The 27,295-nt window shown below is 36.5% G+C and overlaps 1 protein-coding gene and 1 pseudogene across 1 annotated transcript; one reads left to right on the top strand and one right to left on the bottom strand.

Moving 5' to 3' along the window:
* Window positions 1-5,849: 5,849 nt before the first annotated feature.
* LOC118844813 (AP-1 complex subunit sigma-3-like) lies at window positions 5,850-6,314 on the top strand. The gene has a single exon (XM_036752802.1). The coding sequence runs from the start codon at window positions 5,850-5,852 to the stop codon at window positions 6,312-6,314; it is 465 nt and encodes a 154-aa protein (XP_036608697.1).
* An 18,916-nt stretch (window positions 6,315-25,230) lies between these two features.
* LOC118842103 lies at window positions 25,231-26,556 on the bottom strand (annotated as a pseudogene).
* Window positions 26,557-27,295: the final 739 nt, after the last annotated feature.

The following is a 27,295-nucleotide window of genomic DNA, read 5'->3' as shown; positions in this document are numbered from 1 at the left end:
TGGTGACAAAGAAGATCAAAACATACAAACAGAAGAAGACAGCAAAGTCAAAGATCCTACATCAAAAGCCTCCAAGAAAAACATGAACTGGACCCACAGGAAAGAAGAGGGAAGAAGATAAAGAAAAGGGGAGGGATGATGGAGGGGAGGGTAGATGGGGGTGGAGGTAATCAAAAACAAACACTTTCAAAAGAGGACAGGGTCAAGGGGGATAATTCAATAAAGGGGGATGAGTTAGGAAGGAGCAAAATATAGTTAGTCTTTCACAACATGAGTACTGTGGAAGGGTGTAATATATAACGATACACATGTGGCCTATGTTGAATCGCTTGACTTCTTAGGGAGGGTGGGTGGGAAGGGAAGAGGGGAGAGAATTTGGAACTCAAAGTTTTAAAAATAGATGTTCAAAAACAAAAAAAAATTTTTGCATGCAACTAGAAAATAAGATACACAGACAATGGGGCATAGAAATTTATCTTGCCCTACAAGAATGGAAGGGAATAGGGGATGGGAGGGGAGTGGGGTGACAGAAGCGAGGGCTGACTGGGGAACAGGTCAACCAGAATATATGCCATCTTGGAGTGGGGGGGAGGGTAGAAATGGGGAGAAAATTTGTAATTCAAACTCTTGTGAAAATCAATGCTGAAAACTAAATATATCAAATAAATTTTAAAAAAAGACAGATAGCTCAAGGATGGAGAGGTCAAGAAGAGAATGGAAGAGGTCATGCATGGAAAGAGTACCTGGTACATAGTGACTTCTTAACAAATGTGTAATGCTTGACTGTAATGGAGCCTAAGTCTGGAGGGCAATATGTATGTTGGTCTGAAAGTATAAAAATGCTTTCTCTTTCTTGCTAACTGTAAATGTGCTCTTGCTATACATATATTCATATACACATATACATATATTCACACATATGCATATATACATTATAATTATAAGTATCTTCTCTATACATACAGGTGTATGTAGCACCTTATGGATGTTGTATGCAATATATATGATGTGAAATGTTATATTTTAATTGTATTATATTATAAATATAAATATAAATATTTATATTATAAATATAACATAATATGTATAATTGTAAATATTCTTTGTATATATGGAGCATATTACCATGATATATTCTATATAACATATATAATGTTATAATATACACATGTATGCATATACCCATATACATGTGACATGTATTTATAAATATAATGTATGTGCACACCTGTATATATAATGTGTGAAACTGAGTCCAAAATAAAGAAGTATTTGTATATTTTCAAAAAAAAAAACAAAAAAAAACTAGCAAACATTTGAGAACTAATATACTGAATTTTGGATTGTGAGGGAAGATGTCCTACCACCATGTCCAGGAACACCTGGTTCGACAGGATATGATATACATTGTATAAAGAACTTTAGGTTGAATAGAGAAGAGATTAGAAAAAAAAACACTACTGAGATATGTATGAGAATACCTAAAAAATCACTTTGGGTGGATATTACCTAAACCAGGATCAGCAGCTCAAGGAATACACTTATTGGTTGGAGTGATAGATTCCAATTATCAAAGAGAAATTGTTGTGACACTCCAGAATTTGGATGAAGAACCTGTGCCATTTTGTAGAAATGATAGAATAGTTGAAGTGATCATTATTCCTCATAAAAAATACCTGTTGTGAAAACTGACCCTCCTTCCAAAATAACTAGTAGAGGAACGGAAAGGTTTGGTTCTATTCATAGAGTAAAATTGTGAACTAAGGTATGGGTAAAACAGAAGCTAGATAATGTTCCAAAGGCTGCAGAAAGCATAGCGCATGGGAAGGACAATACTGTAACAGTTGTTTATTCAGGAGAAGATAATTACCAAATTGTGCCCTTGACTCACATAGTTTACCAGGAATAGGACTATGATAGTGGGCTCATGGACTCCAGAAGCATGGTTAATGCCAATAAATGCCACAAGTCACTCAGAGAGGTTGCTATGTTATGTTATTAACAAGTGGAAGTTTATATCTAGAGGAAAAAAGTAGTCTGAACAATCCTAGTCTCTATCTAGGATGAGATCCTCCTGGCTTTGTTTTCCCATTATGTTCCCTTGTACATCTGGGGAAGGTCTGTTTGGACAATCTTAGTCTCTATCTAGGATGGGATCCTCCTGGATTAGTTTCCTCATTGTTATCCTTTGGAAAAGAAACATTTCCCATCTGAGTTTGAATATGGGGTTGAATTAACATTGCATAGTTGGAGTCTCACTAAAAATGGAGATGACCTTTTCTGAAGGATAATAGCCCACATTTGCTCACTCTTTCTGGCCTTTGTTTTGTTTAATCTTTTTGCTAGTTCTGTCTCCTCCTGGATTAAATACCCTCTGCCTGCAGAACACTTATTGCTTAAGCAGGACATCACCCACTGCCCAGGACTGGGCTGGAATCAATCTAGTTTGGGGTGCTAGCTTGCTAAAGAACTGAACTTTTGAATAAGACTCTTAACCTCTTGGGACAGGGACAGCTCTACAACCAATTTCAGCAGGACAGAGCTGTGGAAGATGAGACTTTCACCACTTACCCAATGATTTTGAGCCCCATTCAGTTGAAGAGGGAATGATGATATTGTTCTGTATACTTAATTTTGTATTATCCTTGTTGTATTATCATACTGTTATGGTATTTTATCACCAGTTTCCCATTGACCTATGTAATGGATACAGAGTTCTAGGGACCAACAGTGAGCCCTGTGGCACCTCTGGTAATGCGATTGTTATGTTGAGTGTTTTGTAAATGGGATATGTTTATTTTGAGGGGATTTTGTTGTACTTAAGAAATGTTAATGCCCATTCAAATACAAATAGTCTATGTAATGGATGTGAAAGATCTTGGGGCCAAAGTAATAATAACGTGATTGAAGATCTTTCCCACCCATTCAATAGGCCTCAGGTGGGGCCAGTTAATACAGGCAGGCCCATACCTTTGTGATGCTAATCAGTGATTAAAGATCTTTCCCACACTCTTTTGCCAATTGGGTATGAAGCTTTTGGGCCCTATAAAAAACATATATATCCAGAAGGTAGCCACTGAGAACTGAGAATTTAGAAATCAGAAGAGAAGCCAGCCTTCAGAGTTCAGCCCAAGGAGAAGAAGTTAGAAGTATGAGTCCACAGAACTTCAGGAGAGAGTGCTGAGGGGAGAGGGTAGACAAGAGGAGTGAGGGGGTAGAGGGCACAGGCAAGCAAACAGTTAGGATTCATGAATGATTGTTTACAGGAAGGCCTTAGCAGAGGAGGGAAGGTTACAGGATGACTTGGTTCTGTGCTGTAATGCTGTATTTTAATCTCCTTGTTGCTACATTGAGGTGGGCTTACTGGTTCTGGAATACAATTACTGCTAAATCGAATTGGAATTACTCATTCTGGGATTTGATCCTTTGGTGCTTAAAAAAGTGTTATACTTCCTCTGCCTTCTACCCAGAGAGTTTTTCATACTTTGGAATTCTGAACCGTGCAGGCATGTTCATGGTCATCCTCGAGGTCCTGAATCTTGCCTTACTGCTACACTGAGATGCAGTGATATTCAGACAATGGAATGAGGAGAGAGTTCTTGGAGATGTTCAGGAAGAAGTGCTGTCTCTGGTCACTTTATTTCACTTTTCTTCATTCATTCTATGTACCCCTACACTAGGTCAGTTCAATGAAAAATTTTAGGTGGAAGTTGAATTAAAATGATCTCGCTCCCCAGAATGGGTCCCCAGTTCTGATATCACAGGCAATAAAATGGATGAGAAAATCAGGTATATCATGGGGCATGGATGATTTCATGGGAGGTGGAGTGATATAATGTGTAAAGAGCCAGTGCTTCAGTCAAGAAGATTTGGCTTTAAGGCCTAACTTTATTCCAATACTGGTCATGAGTATGGGCAAATCAGTTTATATTCCAATGCCCCCAGGCAACTCTCTTAAAATCTTTGTTGCAGAACTGTTGTTGATTTTCTTTGGTGGGAGGAATTCCCTCATAGGAGTTTTCACAACACTACCAATATTTTTGATTTTTTAATTTCTTTCCTGTCTCCAGGCTTGATCCACTGTACCACTTAATTATTTTTAGTCCCTTTCTTCAATTCTTCTTTCCTTTCTTCCTTCCTTTGTTCCTTCCTTCCTTCTTTCCTTCCTTCTTTCCTTCCTTCCTTCCTTCTTTCCTTCCTTCTTTCCTTCCTTTCTTCCTTCCTTCCTTCCTCCCTGCCTTCTTTCTGTCTGTTTTCTTTCTTTATTACTGAATTGAATTGAATTACCCAAATATTCATATGGATTATTTGTTCCTGACCTGTGGTAGTGCCTTCCAAGCTCATATTGGTTTGATCAGCCACAACTGGATACACTGTAACTTGACTGTAACATAGTGATGTCATTTTGGTCCTTTTTGAGAACAAAGGACAACAACCACAACATCCAAAGCCTTACAGAAAGAAAATCACAGAAAGAAAGGCATTTTCACATTCAACATTAAATAAAGATGAATCTTCCTATAGAAATAAGAAAATAATTTAATTTCCCATGATCAACAGAAATCATCGTTCTTTTGTTATTTGTGATTTCATGAAGCTCAAATAACTTCACAGTGTGACCTTTCAATAATTGATGACACCCTTATACTAGTAGATTACTGTCTAAGTCAATATAAATTTATTTTATTTTTTTGTTTTTTGTTTTTTTATTTAATATATTTAGTTTTCAGCATTGATTTTCATAAGAGTTTGAATTACAAGTTTTCTCCCCATTTCTACCCTCCCCCCCACTCCAAGATGGTGTATATGCTGGTTAGCCTTGTTCCCCAGTCAGCCCTCCCTTCTGTCACCCCACTCCCCTCCCATCCCCTTTTCCCTTTCTTTCTTGAAGGGCAAGATAAATTTCTATGCCCCATTGCCTGTGTATCTTATTTTCTAGTTGCATGCAAAAACCTTTTATTTGTTTGTTTTTTAAACATCTGTTTTTAAAACTTTGAGTTCCAAATTCTCTCCCCTCTTCCCTTCCCACCCACCCTCCCTAAGAAGTCAAGCAATTCAACATAGGCCAAATGCGTATCATTGTGTATAACCCTTCCACAATACTCATGTTTTGAAAAACTAACTATATTTTGCTCGTTCCCAACCCATCTCCCTTTATTGAATTTTCTCCCTTGACCCTGTCCCCTTTTGAAAGTGCTTGTTTTTGATTACCTCCACCCCCATCTGCCCTCCCCTCCATCATCCCTCCCCTTTTTTTATCTTCTTCCCTCTTCTTTCCTGTGGGGTAAGATACCAAATTGGGTATGTATGGTATTCCCTCCTTAGGCCAAATCTGATGAGAGCAAGATTCACTCATTCCCCCCTCACCCGCCCTCTGCCCTCCTCCCACAGAATTGCTTCCTCTTGCAACCTTTATGTGAGATAATCCACCCCATTCTATCTCTCCCTATCTCCCTCTCTCAATATGTTCCTCTCTCATCCCTTAAGTTAATTTTATTTCTTTTAGATATCTTCCTTTCATCTTCAACTCACCCTGTGTCCACTCTCTCTCTCTCTCTGTCTAAATATATATATATATATATATATATATATATTTAGACAGAGAGAGAGAGAGAGTATATATATATACACATAGATATATACATACATACACATTCACTTATATATATATATATATATATATGTATGTATGAATAAACATATATACATATATGCATATTCCCTTCAGCTACCCTAATACTGAGATCTCATGAATCATACACCCAGACCCGCTTCTGGCCCTTTCTGTCTGGCAATTCGGCCGGCCGACCCCGGCAGGGAGGTGGGCGGCGGCCTTGGTCCCTGCCAACATGATCCATTTCATATTGCTGTTCAGTCGACAAGGGAAATTAAGGCTGCAGAAATGGTATACCACACTCCCTGATAAAGAGAGAAAAAAGATCACCCGAGAAATCGTACAGATGATTCTATCTTGTGGTCAAAGGAAAAGCAGTTTTGTTGACTGGAAGGATCTAAAACTTGTTTATAAAAGATATGCCAGCTTATATTTTTGTTGTGCGGTAGAAAATCAGGACAATGAATTGTTGATGCTGGAGATTGTACATCATTACGTGGAATTACTAGACAAGTATTTTGGAAATGTCTGTGAGCTGGATATTATATTTAATTTTGAAAAGGCTTATTTTATCCTTGATGAGTTTATAATTGGTGGAGAAATCCAGGAAACCTCAAAGAAAACGGCTGTCAAGGCTATAGAAGACTCCGATATGTTACAGGAGACAATGGAAGAATACATGAGCAAGCCTGCATTTTAACTTAAAAATCTTCTTGACAACCCAATGATGCTGCATGTCAAAACTCCAGCTGGATGGGGTTCTTTTCTGATGTGCCAGAACCTTATGCCAAAAATAACGTAAATGGATTGTGTGTGAAACTTCTTGGATACTGTGGGATACTGTGTTCAACTAGCAAGACTTAAAACTTTAGCATATTTGTAATAGGTGCATATCTGTATTATTCTCTGTACGTGGATTCTCTTGACTGGAACTTAAAATAACCATCATTCAAAAGATTGCACATTTTGTTTATACAATGATTTTACCAGCAAAGTAATAATTTTAAAATATTTTTGAGAAACAATCTATGCTATATTTTCTATAGTATTCTCAAAGTACAAGTTGGTAACTATTTTGTAAAAGTTTTTATGAATGTACTACCTATCTTGGACTAAAATAATACTTTTGTCTAACTACATAGTTCTTTTTTTATTACAATTTCATGTATGTCAAAGTAATATAAAAGGTCAGTTATTAGAGAACTGTAGGCATATTATATATATATATATATATATATATATATATATATATATATATAATGTGTATCTGTGGGTATATACATATACATGTATCCCCCATATATATATAAAAATATATATGTGTGCATGTGTGTATACACACACACACACACACATATATATATGTATATATATATATATATATATATATATATATATATATATATATGCATAAGGCTTCAACAAATCTTGAGCCCCTCATAGCAGGCTTGACTGTCTTATCTTGAATTTCTTGTTCAGGCTTGACTTTGAGGAAATAACAGCATTGACAAAAACACAACTACCTATCATTTAAAACAAAAATGAAATCTTCAGGAGCAGCTGTCTAGGATGAAATTGTTCCAGTAAAATTTTGGCAGTCAGAATTATAAAATACATGAAGCATCCCAATTTGTATATAACTTTTTTTTTACAACTCAAATGATTTGAGTGACAGTGTCTATGACTTCCTTTGAGAGATGTGATAAAATGATTGAATTGGCTTCCCTAATGCATGCAGTATAATACCTTGGGATTCCAGTCAATTCTTGCTGTTGACTGTGGTCTCAACACTTCTCTCTTTGGATGCACAGAGAATTCATGTTCATCGAAATGAGACATCTTTATACTCAAGGGTATGAAAGCCTCCAGTTAGTAAATATTTTGTAAATTTCAGTCATCATTTTCTAACATCTTAGGATTTTTCTGCATTTTAGTTTGCACCAAGTGTTTTCCTTAATACCTGGACAGTGTTAGTCTGGAGGTCTAAGTTCACTCATATTGCAGTGATTAGAGGGACAATCATGGTCAGTTTTCCTGGGAGATGAATCTGCCTACTATGTGGGTGTCTTTAGGAAATTTTTGGATGGGATGACTTCTAAAGGAATTTATTAACACTAAAAAGTACTTTTCTACTGTCTTAGTAGACATGTGCACACATTTATTACACAAATTCCTGGTTGATAGGACAAATACATAGTAGGTAAGGCGAATTAATACATTTCAAGTCCCCCCCCCATTGACGCCATTTATAAACATTATACACAGCATCAGAAATTCTTGCTGATTTTCATATTTCCTTGAGTAATCACTTACCCTCAATCAACAAATCAAGCTGAGATTTTGCTTGATCTGTTTTTCATCACGTGGTGTACTTGGAGCATTCACAGTCCAGTTTTATAATTAAAAATCATCATCCAGGACTTCATTACCTAAAGAAAATAAAGATGAAATTTTGCAAAATAAAATAAAATAAAATAAAATACAACACCCATTCCTATTAAAAACACTAAAAAGAATGAGAATAAATGGAGACTTCCTTAAAATTACAATAGCATCCACCTAAAACCATCAGCCAGCATTACATGTAATACGGATAAGCTAGATGCATTTGTCATAAGACCAGGGGTGAAACAAAGATGTCCACTATCACCCCTATTTTCAACTGGGCACTAGAAATGTTAGCTGTAGCAATAAGAGAAGAAAAAAAGAACCGATTAAAATAAGCAAATAAGAAACTAACTTATCATTCTTTGCAGAAGATATGATGATTTACTTAGAGAATCCTACAGAGTCAAGTAAAAAACTACTTCAAATAAAAAGTAACATTAATAAAGTTGCAGGATATAAAATAAACCCACACAAATCCTTGCCATTCCTATATATTACTAACAAAGTCCAAAAGCAAGAGATGGAAGGAGAAATTCCATTTAACTGTAGACAGTATAAAATATTTGGGAGTCTACCTACCAAGACAAACCCGACAAGTATATAAACACAATTACAAAGCACTTTTCACAAAAATAAAGTAAGATCTAAATAAATGGAAAAATATTAGTTGTTCATGGTCAGGCCAATCTAATATAATAAAAATGACAACTTTACCTAAATTAATTTACTTATTCAGTGCCATACCAATCAAATTACAAAAAATATTTTACAGAGCTGGATGAAACAATAACAAAATTAATCTGGAAGAAGAAGAGGTACAGAATATGTAGGGAATTAATGAAAAGAAATGCTAGGGAAGGTGGCCTAGTCATACTAGATATTAAACTATATTATAAAGCAGCAGTCATCAAAATTACTTGGCACTGGCTAAGAAACAGAGTGGTGGATCAATTGAATAAGTTAGGTACTCAAGATGCAGTAGTCAATGACTATAGCAATCTACTCTTTGATAAAGCCAAAGAATCCAGCTTCTGGGTTAAGAATTCACTATTTCACAAAAACTGCTGGGGAAATTGGAAAACATTATGGCAGATGTTGGGCATAGACCAATATCTTACACTGTTTACCAAAATAAAGTCAAAATGGTTCATGATTTAGAAATAAAGGAAGATACTACAGACAATTTGGGAAAGCACGGTATTGTTTACCTTTCAGATTTATGGAGAAGGGAAGAATTCATGACCCAACAAGAGATAGAGAGCATTACAAAATGCAAAATGGATAATTTTGATTATGTTAAATTGAAATGTTTTTGTACAAACAAACCCAATGCAACAAAGATGAGGAGGGAAGCAGAAAATTGGGAAAGAGTCTTTATAACCAGTGTCTCTGATATAGGCCTCATATCTGAAATATCCAAAATATTAAGCCAAATTTATAGGAATACAAGTAATTCCCCAAATGATAAACGGTCAAAGGATATGAACAGGCACTTTTCAGAGAAAGAAATTAAAGCTCTCTATAGTCCTATGAAGAAATGCTCTAAATCCCTATTGATTAGAGAAATGCAAATCAAAACATCTCTTAGGTACCACATCTCTCCTGTAAAATTGACTAACATCACAAAACAGGAAAATGACAAATGCTAAAGAGGATGTGGAAAAATTGGAACATCGTTGCATTGTTGGTGGAGTTGTGAACTGATCCAGCCATTCATTCTGGAGAGCAATTTGGAACCACACTCAAAGGCCTATAAAAATGTGCATACATTTGACCCAGCAATACCACTTCTAGGGCTGTATCCCAAAGAGATCACACAAGTGGGAAATGGACCAGTGTGTACAAAAATATTTATAGCACCTTTTTTGGTGGCAAAGAATCAGAAATCAAGTGGATGCCCACCAACTGGGGAATGGCTAAACAAGTTGTAGTATATTAATGTTTTGTTATGGAATACCATTGAGCTATAAGAAATGAGGAGAAGACAGACTTCATTACAACCTGGGAAGACTAATGTGAACTGATGTTGAGTGAGGGGAGATCATTATAAATGATTAAAGACATGGTATCTGTAAGGACCAACTTTGATAGACTTGGCTCCTCTCATCAATGCAAGGTTCAAAGCCAGCTCAAAAAGACTCATGATGGAAAAATCTATGCACATCCTGAGAAAGAATTATGGAATCTGAATGCAAATTGAGACAAACTATTTGCTCTGTTTCTTTTCCCTTCCATTTTGGTTTCATTTCTTCTTTGTTATGATTCATTCCATTGGTTACAATTCTTCTTTAAACCTAGACCATTATGCAAATAAGTTCAGTGTGAAGGTATATGTAGAACCTACATTGGATTACATGCCATCTTGGGGGAGAGGGGGAAGGAGACAGAGGGAGAGAAAATTTGGAACCCAAAAACTTGTGTAACTGAGTATTGTAAACTAAAAATAAAAAATAAATTTATTAAAAAATAGAAATGATTAGCAGGACATTTTCAGAAAAACAAGCAAAGACTTGACTAAACTAATGCAAAGTGAGGTGAACAGAAACAGAAGAACATTGTACACAGCAACAGAAATATTGGATGATGATCAACTGTGAATTTCTAAGTTCTTCTCATCGATAAAATGATCCAACACAATTGCAAAGGACTCATGATGAAAAATGATATCCACCTCCAGAGAAAGAACTGATGACATCCAAATATAGATTGAAGCATACTTTTTTAAATTAAAACAATCTGGTTTTTTTTTCCTTTTTTGTCTGTGTTTTCTTTTGCATCATGGCTAATATGGAAATATCTTTTTGCATGGGTTTGCATATATATTTTATATTAAATTGCTTGCTTTCCCAGGAAGATGTGAGGAGAGAAAGGGAGGAAGAGAATTTGGAGCTTAAAATTGCCTAAGTTGTTTTTTTTAACATGTAATTGAAAAACATTTAATGAGATAAACAAAATTGGGGGGGGGGGAGAAAAACTTTCGTGACTCTCTGTCACCACATCTACGTCCCTTGCTTAAAAAGCATTTGGATACTATCTATTCCTAAAAACAATTATTAGAATATTCCTTGACATCAGGCTTTTTTTCATTTTAAAATTTTATTTACTGAAATAATATTCAAACACATTTTCTAACTTGTCGCTGGGGAGTACCTCTGGAAGAGAAGTTAATATGACAGACCAAGGTGCTGCAAGGGGATAGTGTGCATTTGGATCTCTGTCTGTGACCTAGTATTCTCAAGGCTTGAGCACTCAGTAAACACTTGAATTTTATTTCCTGTTAACCAGTGGTTGATCATGTGACTTTCAACAACGACTCTTTAGTGTTTCCTCCTCTGGAAAAGGGAGATCATTTCTCTTATTTTACCTTCTTACAGGACTGGGGTGTGAGGATAGATATATTGTTAATTTAATCATTACAAAATAGTTTGGAAATTTCTTTAGGCATTAAGGAAGTAGTGGGTGACTATACTTCAGTGAGGAGATAGCTAAAAATAAGATAGCCTACAGGATCTATTTTCATATGTACCCTGCTGTGCTCCTGTGGTTCTTTCATTATGTTTGCCTTGGTGTTTCTTACCATAAAAAGGAAAAAGGAATTGAAAGAAATAGTACATTAATGGAGGATTCAGCTTGCGGCCTCATGTATGCCTGATTTTGAGGGCTTAGTACACATAAGACCTCATCTACTTAGCAACATTAGAGCTTTCACATTTCCCCTCCTTACTATAGATATGACAACTCATTCTATATTATATGAAATGAAACCAAAACTTGTTAACTTGAAATTTCTTTCTTGAATCTACAACCTTAATTTTCTGGACCCTAAGTGAGAGAGAAAAGATATGGGAGAAGATCCAAGAGCTATGAGAGTTAAGAAGTACAAATGAGCCTTCAGATTCTCCAATACTTAAATCTTATATAGACATTTAAGGTTTGTAAATCACTTTACAAAAATTCCATTTTATCCTCAAAATAAGCTTTGGAAGTAGGTATTGTTATTGTCTCTCTTTTTGTAGCTGAGAAAACTGAGGCTGACAGAGGTTAAGCGGGTAGCTAGGGTGTCTGAGGCCATATTTGAACTTGTCTTCCAGATTCCAAGTTCAACACTTTATCCTTTGCCACTTAACAGCTACATAATAGGATATCAATTCATAGCATAATAAATTTGAAACAATAAGAAGATTTAGAAAGTCTCTAAACACCATAATTTCAAACGAACAATCAAAAAAAAAAACAAACAACTGAGACTCAAAGAGGTTATTAGAAATTCAGAACGTCATACAGGTAATCAGAGCCAGAAGGAAGATTTGGACCTAATTTAAATACTCTAACTCCATAAGAACAGTGTCCTTTCCACTATGCCATGATGCCTCAATCCTTTTAATTTACCACAAGGAAGGAAACAGGAAGAAAGATTATTGGCAGAACTATTTCTATCTATATCCTTAGTCATTGGCAGATGCAAGAAAACTCAGGTCTTCAGTCTCATAGTGCAATGTAGTATCATGTTTGTTTCTTTGTTCTTTGACCCTTCTTTTTCAAGAAGTCTGTTGTAAATATTCATATTTATCTAGTGTCTACTCTGTGACTATGCTGATTACTGAAACATCTTTATATCGAATCAGTCCCAGCCACCCAATCACGCTTCACTGCCATCTTCCTCCCATGCCTCCATTAATAGACCTCCTCCCCACCCTTCCACCTTTTGCTAAGAACAAAAAAAAACAACACTACCATTATTTTTTCAAAAAGTATGTCAAGGATTGCCCATAATTCTTATGTCACCCTGATTAGAATGAAAGTTCCTTGAGTTCAAGACTGTTATTTGTATCCCTAGAATTGAGACCATATTTGGCACACAATATGATGTTTCAATCATGGTCATTAGTTGATCAAATTGCAGATTGCTATGACCTACATGGTATAGCTGAGTTTTTGGTACTGGGATATGCCAGGCTACTTTGTAACTTAAAAGCACCATTGTTGTATCAATAGTCAATGGGAAATACTTTGCAAATCTCTAGATCACCCTCAGTTGTATGCTGGTAAATATTTAACAAAAAGCTCTCAAAAATGTGCATATAACATACTTTAAAATTTAATCTGAATAATTAACATTTTCTCTATCATTTTCTTATGTCTACAAATAAATGATACAATAAATCAAGAATGCATTTATAATATTTTCCAGTTACCAATGTATCAGTGATCACACTGAAAATTTAACATTGGGCTTTTAAAATAAAATTAAAAATTTTTTTAATCAAGCAAAATCTTCCTTCTCACCCTATTTGAGTACACAAGAAAAACCAAAGGCAAACCTCTATAATCAATCAAAAAAAAACATTTACACATTGCTCAAGTATAAAAGAAATTTGTCTCATTCTTCATTCTGAGTCCTTCACCGCTCTATGTAGAAGTAGCTACCATATTTTATTATTAGTCCTCTGGAATCTTGGTTGGTCATTATATAGATAAGAGGTTAGCATCATAGTTTTCTATCACATTTCTATAACACAACTCTTTCTTCTGTTGCCAAATTTATGGGCATTTCTTCAAATTCCCATTCGTTGTCAATTAAAAAGTGGTAAAATGTTTTAGAATTTATTTTCTTTGGGGACTAATATTTCATTTAATTTACTCTCTCTTTTATCCACCCATTCCATTTTCTTTCCTACATATTTCTCTGTTGAACAAAATGTACTTCTCTACCCAGTTGTGGGGTGTGTGTGTGTGTGTGTGTGTGTGTGTGTGTGTGCATGTGTACACAAGTGCATGCTTTTTCTTCCTTTTTTGCCTAGGTCACATTAAAGTAAGGTTCAAGTGAAAGTTGTGTCCCTCTACAATCTCCTCCTTGTTTGTATAGAAATCTACTTGTATACCTTAATTATGTAAAATAATTTCTCTAACTTTTCTTTTCCTTCCCCCAAAATATGTTCATCTTTCCCTCACTTTCCATTCTTTTTTTAAGATCATCAAGATTAGGGTGGAGCCAAAATGGCGGCTGGAAAGCAGGGACCAGCGTGAGCTCCTGGCCGAGTCCCTCCAAAAACCTATAAAAAATGGCTCTGAACCAATTCTAGAACTGCAGAACCCATAAAACAGCAGAAGGAAGCAGGGCTCCAGCCCAGGACATTCTGGATGGTCTCTGGGTGAGGTCTATCCCACATGGAGCTGGGAGCTGGGAGCTGGGAGCTGGGAGAGGAGCTGAGCAGAGCCCAGTGAGCAGTGCGGGCCATGCAGACCAGGAGCCAGGTGGAATGTGCCCTACCACCCTGAATCAGTGAGCTGCAACACTCACCAGACTTCTCAACCCACAAACACCAAAGACAGCAAAGAAGGCTAGTGGGAAAAGCTGCGGGAGTGGAAGGAGTTCATAGTTCGGCTTCCAGCCCTGGGGGCAGCGGAGGTGGGGCAGCTACAGCTGCTGTTGCTTCTGGCCCAGGCCCACCTGGTGGGAGGAATTAAGTGGCAGATCAGAGCAGGAGTGCACAGCCTGCTGAAGATCTAAGCCCAGTCCAGGTTGGGGGGTCTTGGGGAAGGAGTAGTGCTGGTGTGACAGAGCTGGCACATCCCCCACAAACGTGGAACATAGAACTCTTTAGTCTACAAGCAGTCATACCCCACTGAAAAACTCAAGGGTTAAGTTACTTTGTTGGGAATATGGCCAGGGAGCAAAAATGCACCCAGATTCAGTCTCAGACTTTGGATTCTTTCTTTGGTAACAAAGAAGATCAACAGACAGAAGAACTCAAAGAGCCTACAACAGAAACCTCCAAGAAAAACACGAGCTGGTCCCAGGCCATGGAAGAGCTCCAAAAGGATTTGGAAAAGCAAGTTAGAAAAGGAGAGGAAAAATTGGGAAGAGAAATGAGAAGGATGTGAAAGAACCATGAAAAACAAGTCAATGACTTGCTAAAGGAGACTCCCCAAAATACAGAAAAATACACTGAAGAAAACAACACCTTAAAAAATAGACTAACTGAAATGGCAAAAGAGCTCCAAAAAGCCAATGAGGAGAAGAATGCCTTGAAAGGCAGAATTAGCCAAATGGAAAAGGAGGTCCAAAAGACCACTGAAGAAAATACTACTTTAAAAATTAGATTGGAGCAAGTGGAACTGAGTGACCTCATGAGAAATCAAGATATTATAAAACAGAACCAAAGGAATGAAAAAATGAAAGACAATGTGAAATATTTCAATGGAAAAACCACTGACCTGGAAAATAGATCCAGGAGAGATCATTTAAAAATTATTGGACTACCTGAAAGCCATGATCAAAAAAAGAGCCTAGATATCATCTTTCAAGAAATTATCAAGGAGAACTGCCCTGATATTCTAGAGCCACAGGGCAAAATAGAAATTGAAAGAATCCATCGATTGCCTCCTCAAATAGATCCCAAAAAGAAATCTCCTAGGAATATTGTCCCCAAATTCCAGAGCTCCCAGATCAAGGAGAAAATACTGCAAGCAGCCAGAAAGAAACAATTTGAGTATTGTGGAAACCCAATCAGAATAACCCAAGATCTGGCAGCTTCTACATTAAGAGATCGAAGGGCTTGGAATACGATATTCCGGAGGTCAATGGAGCTAGGATTAAAACCTAGAATCACCTACCCAGCAAAACTGAGTATCATGCTCCAAGGCAAAATATGGATTTTCAATAAAATAGAGGACTTTCAAGCTTTCTCAGTGAAAAGACCAGAACTGAATAGAAAATTTGACTTTCAAACACAAGAATCAAGAGAAGCATGAAAAGGTAATCAAGAAACAGAAATTGCAAGGGACTTACTAAAGGTGAACTGTTTTGTTTACATTCCTACATGGAAAGATGACATGTATGATTCATGAGATCTCAGTATTAGGGTAGCTGAAGGGAATATGCATATATATATATACATATATATATACATATACACACATGTTTATGTATATATATAAGTAAATGTATATGTATGTATATATCTATGTATATATATATATATATATATATATATATATATATGTATATCAAAGTGAGAGAGAGAGCAGACACAGGGTGAGTTGAAGATGAAGGGAAGATATCTAAAAGAAATAAAATCAAATTAAGGGATGAGAGAGGAACATACTAAGAGAGGGAGATAGGGAGAGATAGAATGGGGTGGATTATCTTGCATAAAGGTGGCAAGAGGAAGCAGTTCTGTAGGAGGAGGGGAGAGGGCAGGTGAGGGGGGAATGAATGAATCTTGCTCTCATCAGATTTGGCCTGAGGAGAAAATACCATACATACCCAATTGGGTATCTTACCCCACAGGAAAGAACAGGGAGGAAGATAAAAAAATAAAAGGGGGGATGATGGAGGGGAGGGCAGATGAGGGTGGAGGTAATCAAAAACAAACACTTTCAAAAAGGGACAGGGTCAAGGGAGAAATTACAATAAAGCGGGATGGGTTGGGAAGGAGCAAAATACAGTTAGTCTTTCACAACATGAATATTGTGGAAGGGTTATACATAATGATACACATGTGGCCTATGTTGAATTGCTTGACTTCTTAGGGAGGGTGGGTGGAAAGGGAAGAGGGGAGATAATTTGGAACTCAAAGTTTTAAAAACAGATGTTCAAAAACAAAAGAAATAGTTTTTGCATGCAACTAGAAAATAAGATACACAGGCAATGGGGCGTAGAAATTTATCTTGCCCTTCAAGAAAGGAAGGCAAAAGGGGATGCGAGGGGAGTGGGGTGATAGAGGGGAGGGCTGACTGGGAAACAGGGCAACCAGAATATATGCCATCTTGGAGTGGGGGGGAGGGTAGAAATGGGGAGAACCCATGCTGTAGTGCAGCCAGAGGTGGAGAGGAGACTTCCAGCAGCCAGACCACCTCTCCCCAATACCTCACAATACCAGAGGCCACTACAGACAAAGCCAGTGAACACTCCCACAGTCCCCAGTACAATAAGTTTGGGACATAGCCCCTGAGCCCCAGAAGCAGAGATACACTTTAGAAGCCAGAGGACAAAAAAACACCAGGAAAAAAACAAACCAGAAAACAAAAGACTATTGATTCCTGTAATGGAGACAGGGAAGACCAAAATACCAATTCCAAAGAGGATGGCACTGACACTATATCCACATCGGAAACCTCAAAAGGGAGTGTGAACTGGTCCCCAGGCCAAAAAGCATTCTTGTAAGAACTCAAGGAGGTAAAAGAAAAAGAAAAGAAAAAAAAATTGGAAAAAAATTCCCTGATGAGAACAAATCTTTAAAAAGTAAAGTTGGTTAAATGGTTAAGGAGGCTCAGAAAATATAAATGGAGAGAATGTCTCATTGAAAAATAAAATTAACCAAATGGAAAAGAAGATACAGAATCTAAATGAAGAAAACAATACTTCAAAAATTAGAATTGGGCAAGTAGAAGCTAATAACTCTACGGGGCATCAAGAATCCATCAAACAAAATCTAAAGAATGAAAAAAATAGAAGAAAATGTGAAATATCTGATTGTTAAAACAACTGACCTGGAAAATAGATCCAGGAAAGGTTGTCTAAAAATTATTGGTCTACCTGAAAGCCATGATGAAAAAAGGAGCCTGGACAGTATCTTCCAAGAAATTTTCAAGGAAAAATTCCCCAAGGTCTTAGAACCAGAGGGTGAAACAGTCGTCAAAAGAATCCACCAATCACACCCTGGAAGAGATTCCAAATTGAAAACTCCAAGGAATATTGTAGCCAGATTCCAGAATGGTCAGGTCAAGGAGGAAATACTACAAGCAGCCAAAAAGTATTCAAATATCATGGAATTATATTCAGGATCATGCAGGATCTTGCAGCTTCTACAATAAAAGAAATGAGGAATTGGAATATGATATCCAAAAATGTAAAGAAGCTTGGATTACAACCAAGAATCAACTACCCAGCAAAACTGAGCATAACTTTTCAGGCAAGGATATGGATTTTCAATGAAATAAGGGAATTCTGCCCTTCCTGATGAAAAGGCCGGAGCTCAATGGAAAATTTGATCTCCAAATAAAAAACTCAAGAGAGACATAAGGAGGTAAACAGGGGGGAAGAACTATGTCATTCAATAAAGAAAATTGTTCACAACCTTATATGGGATTACATTGTTTTATATATGTTATATATATATATATATATATATATATATATATATATATATATATATATATATATATATGTGTGTGTGTGTGTGTGTGTGTGTGTGTGTGTGTGTGTGTATATATATATATATATATATGTCATGAGAATGGTACAGTTATTATGACAACTGAAAGGGATATATATATATATCATATATATATATATATATATAGACTGAGGTTTTTAGCATAAAGTAATTGATGTGATGATAAGAACATAATGAAGGGGTACAAAAGGATTGTTTTGGGAGAAGAGGTAAGGAGGAGGTAGAAAAGGTAAATTATGCCACATGAAGAGGCACAAAATCATAGAGGGAAAGAAGGGAGGGAGAAAGGCAGTGTCTGAGCTTTACTCTCATTGGATTTGGTTCAAGCAGGGAATAACAGTCTGAAAAGTAGAGAAATCAGATTTGTCCTATAGGCAGTGGGGGGGGGGGGCAGGAAAAAGAATATGGGTGGGGGTAGATAGAAGGGAGGGAAGAAGTAGCAAGTGGAAAAGGGTAAGACAAGGGAGGGGTGTCATTAGGGAGGGAAAATTGAGGAAGATGATGGTCAAAAGCAAAACTCCTTTGAGGAGGGGAAAACAGAAGAGATAAATGAAAGCATAAATGAGGAGGGGATAGGATGTAGAAAAAGACACAGACTGTAATCATAACTGTGAAAGTGATTGGGATGAACTCTCCCATGAAACAGAGGCAGATAGGAGAATGGATTAAAAACCATAATCCTACAATATGTTGCTTTCAAGAAACACATTTGAAACAGGGAGGTACACACAGGGTAAAGGTAAAAGGCTGGAGTAGACTATATTATACTTTAGCTAAAGTAAGAAAAAGCAGTGGTAGGAATCCTAATTTCAGGCAAAGCAAAAGCAAAGATAGATCTAATTAAAACAGATAAGGAAGGAAACTATATCCTGCTAAAAGGCACCATAGACAATGAAGCAATGTCAGTACTTAACACATGTGCAACAAGAAGTACACCATATAAATTATTAGAGGAGAAATTAAGGGAGTTATAGTAAGAAATAGACAGCAAAACTATACTAGTGGGGGACCTTAACCTCCCTGTCTTTGAACTTGATAAATCTAACAACAAAATAAACAAGAAAGAAGTTAAGGAGGTGAATAGAATTTCAGAAAAGTTGGATATGATAGACATCTGGAAAAAACTGTATGGGGATAAAAAGGAATATGCCTCTTTCTCAGTGGTACATGGCATATAAACAAAAATTGACCATGTACTAGGGCATAAAAACCTCACAATCCAGTGCAGAAAGGCAGACAGAGTCAATGCATCCTTTTCAGATGATTTTGCAATTAAAGTTATTTGTAATAAAGAACCATGGAAAGATAAAAAAATAAATTATAAACTAAATAATCCAATCCTAAAGAAAGAGTGGATCAAAGAACAAATCATAGAAACAATTAATAACTTCATTCAAGAGAACAACAATAATGAGACAACATACCAAAACTTATGGGATGCAGCAAAAGCAGTTCTTAGGAGAATTTTTATATCTCTAAATGCTTACATCTTACACCATTTACCAAAATAAAGTCAAAATGGGTTCATGATTTAGGAATAAAGGCTGATACTATAAACAATTTGAGAGAGCAAGGAACAGTTTACCTGTCATATTTATGGAGAAGGGAAGAATCTATGAATAAACAAGAGATAGAGAGCATTATAAAATGCAAAATGAATAATTTTGATTATGTTAAATTGAAAAGATTTTGTGCAAACAAAACCAATGCAACAAAGATGAGGAGGAAACAGAAAATTGGGAAAGACTTTTTTGTGGCCAATATCTCTGATAAAGGTCTCATCTCTAAAATATATGGGGAACTGAGTTAAATTCATAAGAATACAAGTCATTCCCCAATTTATAAAAGGTCTAAAGATATGAACAAGAAGTTTCAAGAGGAAGAAATTAAAGATATCTATAGTCATATTTTAAAATGCTCTGAATCACTACTATTGATTAGAGAAATGCAAATCAAAACACCTCATAGGTACCACGTCTCCTGTTAGATTGGCTAACATGACAAACAGGAAAATCACAAATGCTGGAGAGGATATGGGAAAATTGAAATACTGTTTCATTTTTGGTGGAGTTGTGAACTGATCCAGCCATTCTGGAGCACAATTAGTAACTTTGCCCAAAGGGCTATAAAAGTGTGCATATCCTTTGACCCAGCAATACCACTTATAGGGCTGTATCCCAATGTGGGAAAGGGACCTGTATGTATAAAAAATATTTATAGTGGCTTTTTTGTGGTGGCAAAGAATTGGAAATCATGGAGTACACATCAATTGGGGAATGAATAACAAATTGTGGTATATGAATGCAATGGGATGTTATTGTGCTATAAGAAATGAGGAGCCGGCAGACTTCAAAATAACCTAGAAAGACTTATATGAACTGATGATGAGGGGAGCAGAACTAGGAGAGCATTTGCACAATTACAGACACACGGTGTCTTTAATGACTAGGTTTGATACTTGTCTTTTCTCTTCTCACCAATGCAAGGTTCAAAGACAGCTCCAAAAGACTCATAATGGAAAAATCTGTGCACATCCAAAGCAAGAATTGTGCAGTATGAACACAGATTGAATCAAACTATTTGTTCTTTCTTTTTCCTTCTTTTTTTGTTTCCTTTCTTCTTTCTCATGATTCATTCCATTGGTTATAATTCTTCTTTACAACTTGACTATTATTAAATAAGTTTAAAATAAAAAATTATTCAACTATTATTAAGTAAGTTAATTTATTATTAAAATAAGTTTAATGAAAAGGGATATGTAGAATCTATATTGGATTATGTGCTGTTTTGGGGGGAGGAAGGAGGAGAGGGAGAGGGAGAAAATTTGAACTCAAAAACTTGTGTAACTGAGTGTCATAAATTAAAAATAATAAAAAATAAATTAAAAATTAAAACCCACAAAAAATTGTACTTACTAAAATAATACAGTTGAAGAAACTGATATTCTGTCAAGCAAAGATTCTTGCCCTGTTTTGCATTTGTAGTGAGAGGTACAATTTGAACCCATGTCTAGTGAGTCAAAATTCAACATTTTTCCTACTATACCATCTTCCCTTTATTTGGGTTTGGAAAGTCCTGCTAGCAAGAAAAATGCTCTTTTTCAATCATGTAATTTACCCCATGAAAATTGGTCAGGTGCTTTCAGGAGAAACGTATGCATTTTGGGATCACTACAATTTTATAAACAAGCAATTCATAGTTTCATTGTCATGAAGAAAATGCCATTTTCAAACAAAATAAATAGTTTCTCAGAGTAGTTTAGGGTGAAGAAAATATATTTCATTTTAAGTGTTGTAGCAGCAACCACACTGGCATAGCCTGGATGCCTGCTAGCACAGGTTCTTAGATCAGTTTTACTAGGAAAGACTGCTCAAAAAGGTTTCAGTAATTTTCTTTTAATTACATTCACTAGTTCAGGGAAAGGGTCAGCACACTGAATTCAGAGAAAATATGGAGAAGAGAAATTAGCTTGAAAACCAACAGACAGGACTTTTAACTGCCTGAACCAAATCAGTATTGCTATACACTTTACATACACCACTTGATCTAGAGTGCCTTTCCCTCTGAGCAGTTGGGGGTCTGAACATATTGTTACTCAAAGTCTCGACCAGGGAATCACAACACCCTTCTCAGAAGTGAACCCCCAAAGCAAAACCTCTCATCTCAGAATATATACTCTTTCCGCTAATAGGCTCAGAGCCAGAAGGCATCACAACCCTTGTGACTCAGTGTCTAATCAGAAATTTGCAAAAGGTGTGAGCCTTCCTACAAGTAAGCCTCCCCTAAGCAACTCTTCCCATAATGAAATTCATGTGAGGCCTATTAACAAGCAGGGAAGATCTTATACACCATTAACATTACAATTGTCAAAAACATAATCTCCAAATATTTTTGTTTTTTAAATAATGACAAACCTGTTCTATTTAAACTGAAAACGATTCCATCCCATTAATATTGGTGAAACTTAAACAATTAATTTTAATAAAATACTTTGACAGCTTTCAAGGGAAGCTGTGATTTGGAAAGTATAATTGTTTTCCTTAATGTAATAACTTTTTATGGGGGAAAGCATTTTAATTAATTCATAATTTTAGTAGTTGTTTTGAATATATTTTTATATCATTCTTTGATGCAAATATCTGGAGAGTTGAATGAATAAATAATTGTATCCTCAAACATGAAAAAATGCATAGTAAATTATTTTTTTCAAGGTTAGACAAAATTGGAGACAAATATTTAGAGTCCAATTCTAAAATGACAGGTCACAATATGAGAACATACATAAAATCTAAATTTGACATACTCCCATCCATATTGTCTAAACCTATTTCACAGATTCTTTTCCCAAGATGACTAAAATGTCATCTCTTTAACAGAGTATTATTAGGGCATGTCACAAAACCACTACTGATATGATAATACAAAATTTGTGCTTTTACTTTATTTTAGTACTCAATTACAATACATTATTAGATTTGGTAACATTTATTCTGGGTTTTCATCCTTCATTCTTCAGTTTTTTCTTCTCCCATTGCCTTCTTTCCTTCCTTCCTTGTTTACTTCCATCTTTCCTTCCTTCCTTTTTTCCTTCTCTTCCCCTCACCTCCTTCTCCCTCTTTCTTTCTGTCTTTCTCTCAGATTATCATTCTATAGGGAAAAGCACCTTCTATTAAATTGAAAAAAAATAACTTTTGGTCACAGTATTCTAAAGACATTAGTACATGTATGCTAGTTGGAATTTTAAACAGCTAGAGATGTTTTGACTAGATATTTGTAACAAAGGTAGGAATTTAAAAGAAAAATAAATGAATCTTCCATCTTCACCTAGCTCTTTTGTTCATGTTTTTAAATATTTTCTACATTCCAATCAGAGATCAATATAGAAACCAAGGAGAAGCTCTTTAAACTAACAAGCACACAATGCCTATTAGTTTTGTTTTGGTTGTACATTCTAAAAATTTAGGGTTTGACAGAGTTTAAAAGAAATGTTCTGATCTCAAGATAGATAGATAATTTGTATATAGGACTTTGAATTAGCATCAGAGAAAGGGGTCAGGAATTAACAATATAAAATGGTTTTCAGCCTTTGGCTGCCTGGATAAATATGATTACTCTTATCAGTCTGAAATGAACTAAAGTTGTTTTAGTTCTTCTTTGCTGGGGAGAGATTTACTAGCTGATAAAGCACAACAGATGACAGAGAGTGACAAATGGTCCGTAAGTGATTGAAGATTATAAAGTTGTAGCAGAGAACAGCTCAGTGACTACAAGATCATCAGGGATGTGAAACACAGAATTGCTATGTCAAACCCAGTAGAGAGGATATAAAACATTAGATAGTATCATGATATCACTGCTAATGACATCATCAGAGGTAGTTCTGCGTCATAAAACATTCAAGTTTTTACTGCCATATAGATGCCTTTGCTGAATATCTCTATGCATATGGTCTTCATGCTCTAGTCACATGTGTTCTCTATGTGTGACATGTCTCCTGGTCATGTGATAAACTGTGGAATAGTATACCCTGTGTCTGTGTGGACTTAAGGATCTTTTCCTATGCCTTAACTTTGTTTGATTTGATGTATTTTGCTTTGTATTAACACATCCTTTAAACACATCAATGTACAAACATTGGCAGCAGTTGATAAGTTGTGTTTTGAATAGGTACTAATACAGAAAATGCTTCAGTTTGAGGGTAGCCTTTCAGAAGATCCATGTAAAAGCAGAGATAATCAGTATAAAGCTATTTCTTTTTAAAATAATATGAATATTGTTGTTTCACTTACTTTTTTCAGTATTAATATTTATTGAGTTGTGCAGGATTGTATGTGCTATCTATGAACTTATGTGACCAGAATGGCATTTGTTTTTTTGGGTGGCTCAGTTTATCTCATTGGGCCTTGCTGGGTGCTGGGCCTGCTGCTCCTCTTCCGGGACAGGAAGCCCAGAGACCCATGCCTGGGAGCAGAGAACTTCCTGTGTGACCTCTTCCAGGGCAGGAAGCCCAGAGACCATGCCTTGGAGAAGAGAACGTCCTGTGTGATGAGTCATGGGGCTGGCTGAGGGGGAGGTGTTAACTCCAGAGCCATGCCCTATTGGGTGTTAACCTAGTCTAAGGATGTGAACCTCCCAGGGTACTAGGGGGAGGGGCCAACTCAAGAACCAATTAGCCCTGGTCATTCAGGTTGCGACTGATGATGTCAAAAACTGTATAAGAGGGGAGAAGACGGCTTGAAGATTCTCTTTCCTTTTCCGGTTGGCGAGGGAGCAGGGGCGAGCATGACTCTGGGCCAGCCTTGCTCTCGGGCTGAGCCCAGATGTTGGTAACTATGAATTGTATTGGGTCTGTCTGTTGATATTTGTAATTTGTTTGTATTTTGTTCTGAAGTTCGGTGTGCTGGTTTTGTTTTCCCCTGAACTAAATGAATGTTCTGAACTTTGGGGTGCTGGCTTTTTCCCCTGAAGTAAGTGAATGAATCTGTATTTGGTCTGTCTGTTGATGCTTGTCTGTATGCTCCCCTGAACTAACTGAATGCTGGATTAAAGTAAGCTGGTCAAACCCTTCACCATGCTTTCCTTGTTTAAGCAGGTAAAAAGAACCTGTGCTTTCCCGGCATACCGGCAGCCTCATGGGTGCTGGCTGTGGGGGGATCTTACGCCCCCACAGAAGCTGCTAGCTGGATTGTTAAAACAACTTATGAAAGAATGTACAAAGTTTTATCAAAAAGACATGTTCTGTCTTCAAATAACTTTTAAGTTAAGACAACTATGGGAACACATAAAAAAAAAAAAAGAACATCAAATACAGAGATGCTTTTCCAAATCTTAGAATGATATTGTAGAAAAGGTAATGGACTGGGATTCTGAAGAACTGGGTTCTGATCTTCATTCTGTCACCTTATGACCTGGGCAGGTTACTCCACACCCCTCTAATTTTCAATATCCCCATGTATAATACAAGGACATTGAAGGCAATGATTGTTAAAAAGTCTCTTTCAGCTCCAAGATTATGTGATTCTCAAAAATCAGCAGATCTCTCAAATGTTATTTCATAGCAGTCCCTATTTGCATCTTTTTCTCAGGCACAAATGGTATGGATCCAGGTTTGCTATGTTTGATATGACTCATTTCCTTCCCCTGATGAGCTTCTTTCATGATGCGCTGCTCCTTAATTTGGCTATAGATGTTCTTAGGTGAATGATGATGTCGAGATATTTGACTTATATGAGGATGGTGTTTAAACTTCTTCTTCAACTTCTGGTTATAATTTCAGGCTGCCTTCTCTCGTGAGGTAAGTACACCCAGTTTTTCAGAAGTATTGGGTTTCCGGAGTCAAATGTTCATTTCATCAGACCCACACAAAATGTATTTGTTATCAGATGTCCATTTCACAGAGATAACACGCTGCATTCTATGGGTGTGATATACTTCTCTGCTGTAAATTCTGTCTATGGGGAAGATTCGAGTGGATTTGTCAAAACTAGCCCACACAAATTCTTTCACAGTAGGCGAGTAATCCACATCAAGGACTGCAGATACATGATCCACATGTACCTTCACAGGTTCATCAAGAGAACACATATCAAATGTATATAAGTTATAATCTTCATTTGCTGCAGTGAAAATAAAAGCTTCCATTGGGTTCCAACAAATTGTATTTGTCCTCATATCCAAGATGACCTTCTTCAAAGAAGTGACTTGCCTAACATCATATAACACTATATTTCTGTCAGAAGCATGACTTCCCAAGATATTGGTCTCAATTGGGTTAAATTGAACACTGTTTGTACTGTCCCCAAGTCATTGAACAAATAGGACTGGTTCTTTGTTCATCCCAGATATCCACCTGCTGCCCACATGTAGCAAAAACATTTTTTTCCAATGATGATCAATTCCTGTATATACCTTCTTTCCTAATATTGTATGTAAAGGCTCCTCCTCTTCTCCATATTCTAATCCATCCATTTTCCACTGCTTCACAGTCTTGTCATCATCAACAATAAAAAAGAAGTTCCACAGAAGTGGGTACACATTCCTCATACAAAACCTTCATGTGCTTGCAATGTACATATACATTCTCATTTAGTCAAATTCCAAATTCTAACCTCTCCATCACAGGCTCCAGAAAGCACAGTAGACAAGCTCTTTGGATGCCATACAATTTACTCCATCTCTATGGCCTTCCAGGGAAGCAAGGAATGTTTTTGCAATTACTCATTCTAGTTTGATAGCATTTAGAACTCTTGTGCATTCGTGTCAAACTTCAAAAGGATGCAATGCAGGATCATAGTTTCTTGGAACTCTCTGCAAGTCCAGCTTGGTTTCCTGGATGCAATGGTCTGGGGTTTGGCTCAACATTTTCACCTTCATCATGTTGGCTGCATCCCACTCCCACCACCAAATTCCCACTTCCTTTTTCTATTAAGGTTTTTTCCTAAATATTAATTTTCCTAAGAGGTTCCTCCAATGCAAATATGCCAAGGCAACTCATTGTATCTTTAGCTCTTCCATCTCTGAGTCTTGTAGTGTGGCTCCTTGAAAGTTGGGTGTCTGCAAGATGCTGCATCCTCAAAGTGAGTGGGAAAACTTGTTCCACATTTAAAAAAAATTCCCAAATTCCTAATGGATTGATTCTTCAACGCTTTTCACCCTGAATTAATATTTTTTTTATATTGAGTCCCAGGTACTATGCTAAGTGCTGAGAATGAAAATTACAAGCAAGGAAGGCAATACTTGCCAGCAAGAAAATTGCATGCTATAAGGGAAGGCAATACATAAATGTAAATTGAAAGAGAGAGATGGGTATCCACATGGAAACAAAATTTGGAAATATCTGAAAGTAACATTGAGGCATTCTTCTATGCAAGAGTACATGAAGGTTCATCTACCAAAACCCAGGGTCCCAGGGTCAGAATCCTACTTCCAGAAGAATATGGATGTGGATGATTGCCCTAATTCTGGTGCTTTGCTAACTGCTTTCTCCTTGTCTCCACGGTGATGTATTCTTAATGTTTTCCCAGGGCCCATATGGACCAGAGGAAATTTTACATGAGTACCAAGCATAGTATTATATAGGGGCCCATTCAAAGGCACAATGAATGATCTTAGG

Source organism: Trichosurus vulpecula, chromosome 3, assembly GCF_011100635.1.
Source record: "Trichosurus vulpecula isolate mTriVul1 chromosome 3, mTriVul1.pri, whole genome shotgun sequence".
In the NCBI taxonomy this organism is placed as follows: Eukaryota; Metazoa; Chordata; class Mammalia; order Diprotodontia; family Phalangeridae; genus Trichosurus; species Trichosurus vulpecula.
Note: the sequence above shows the minus strand (reverse complement) of the source record. Positions and strands in the feature narration are given on the sequence as shown.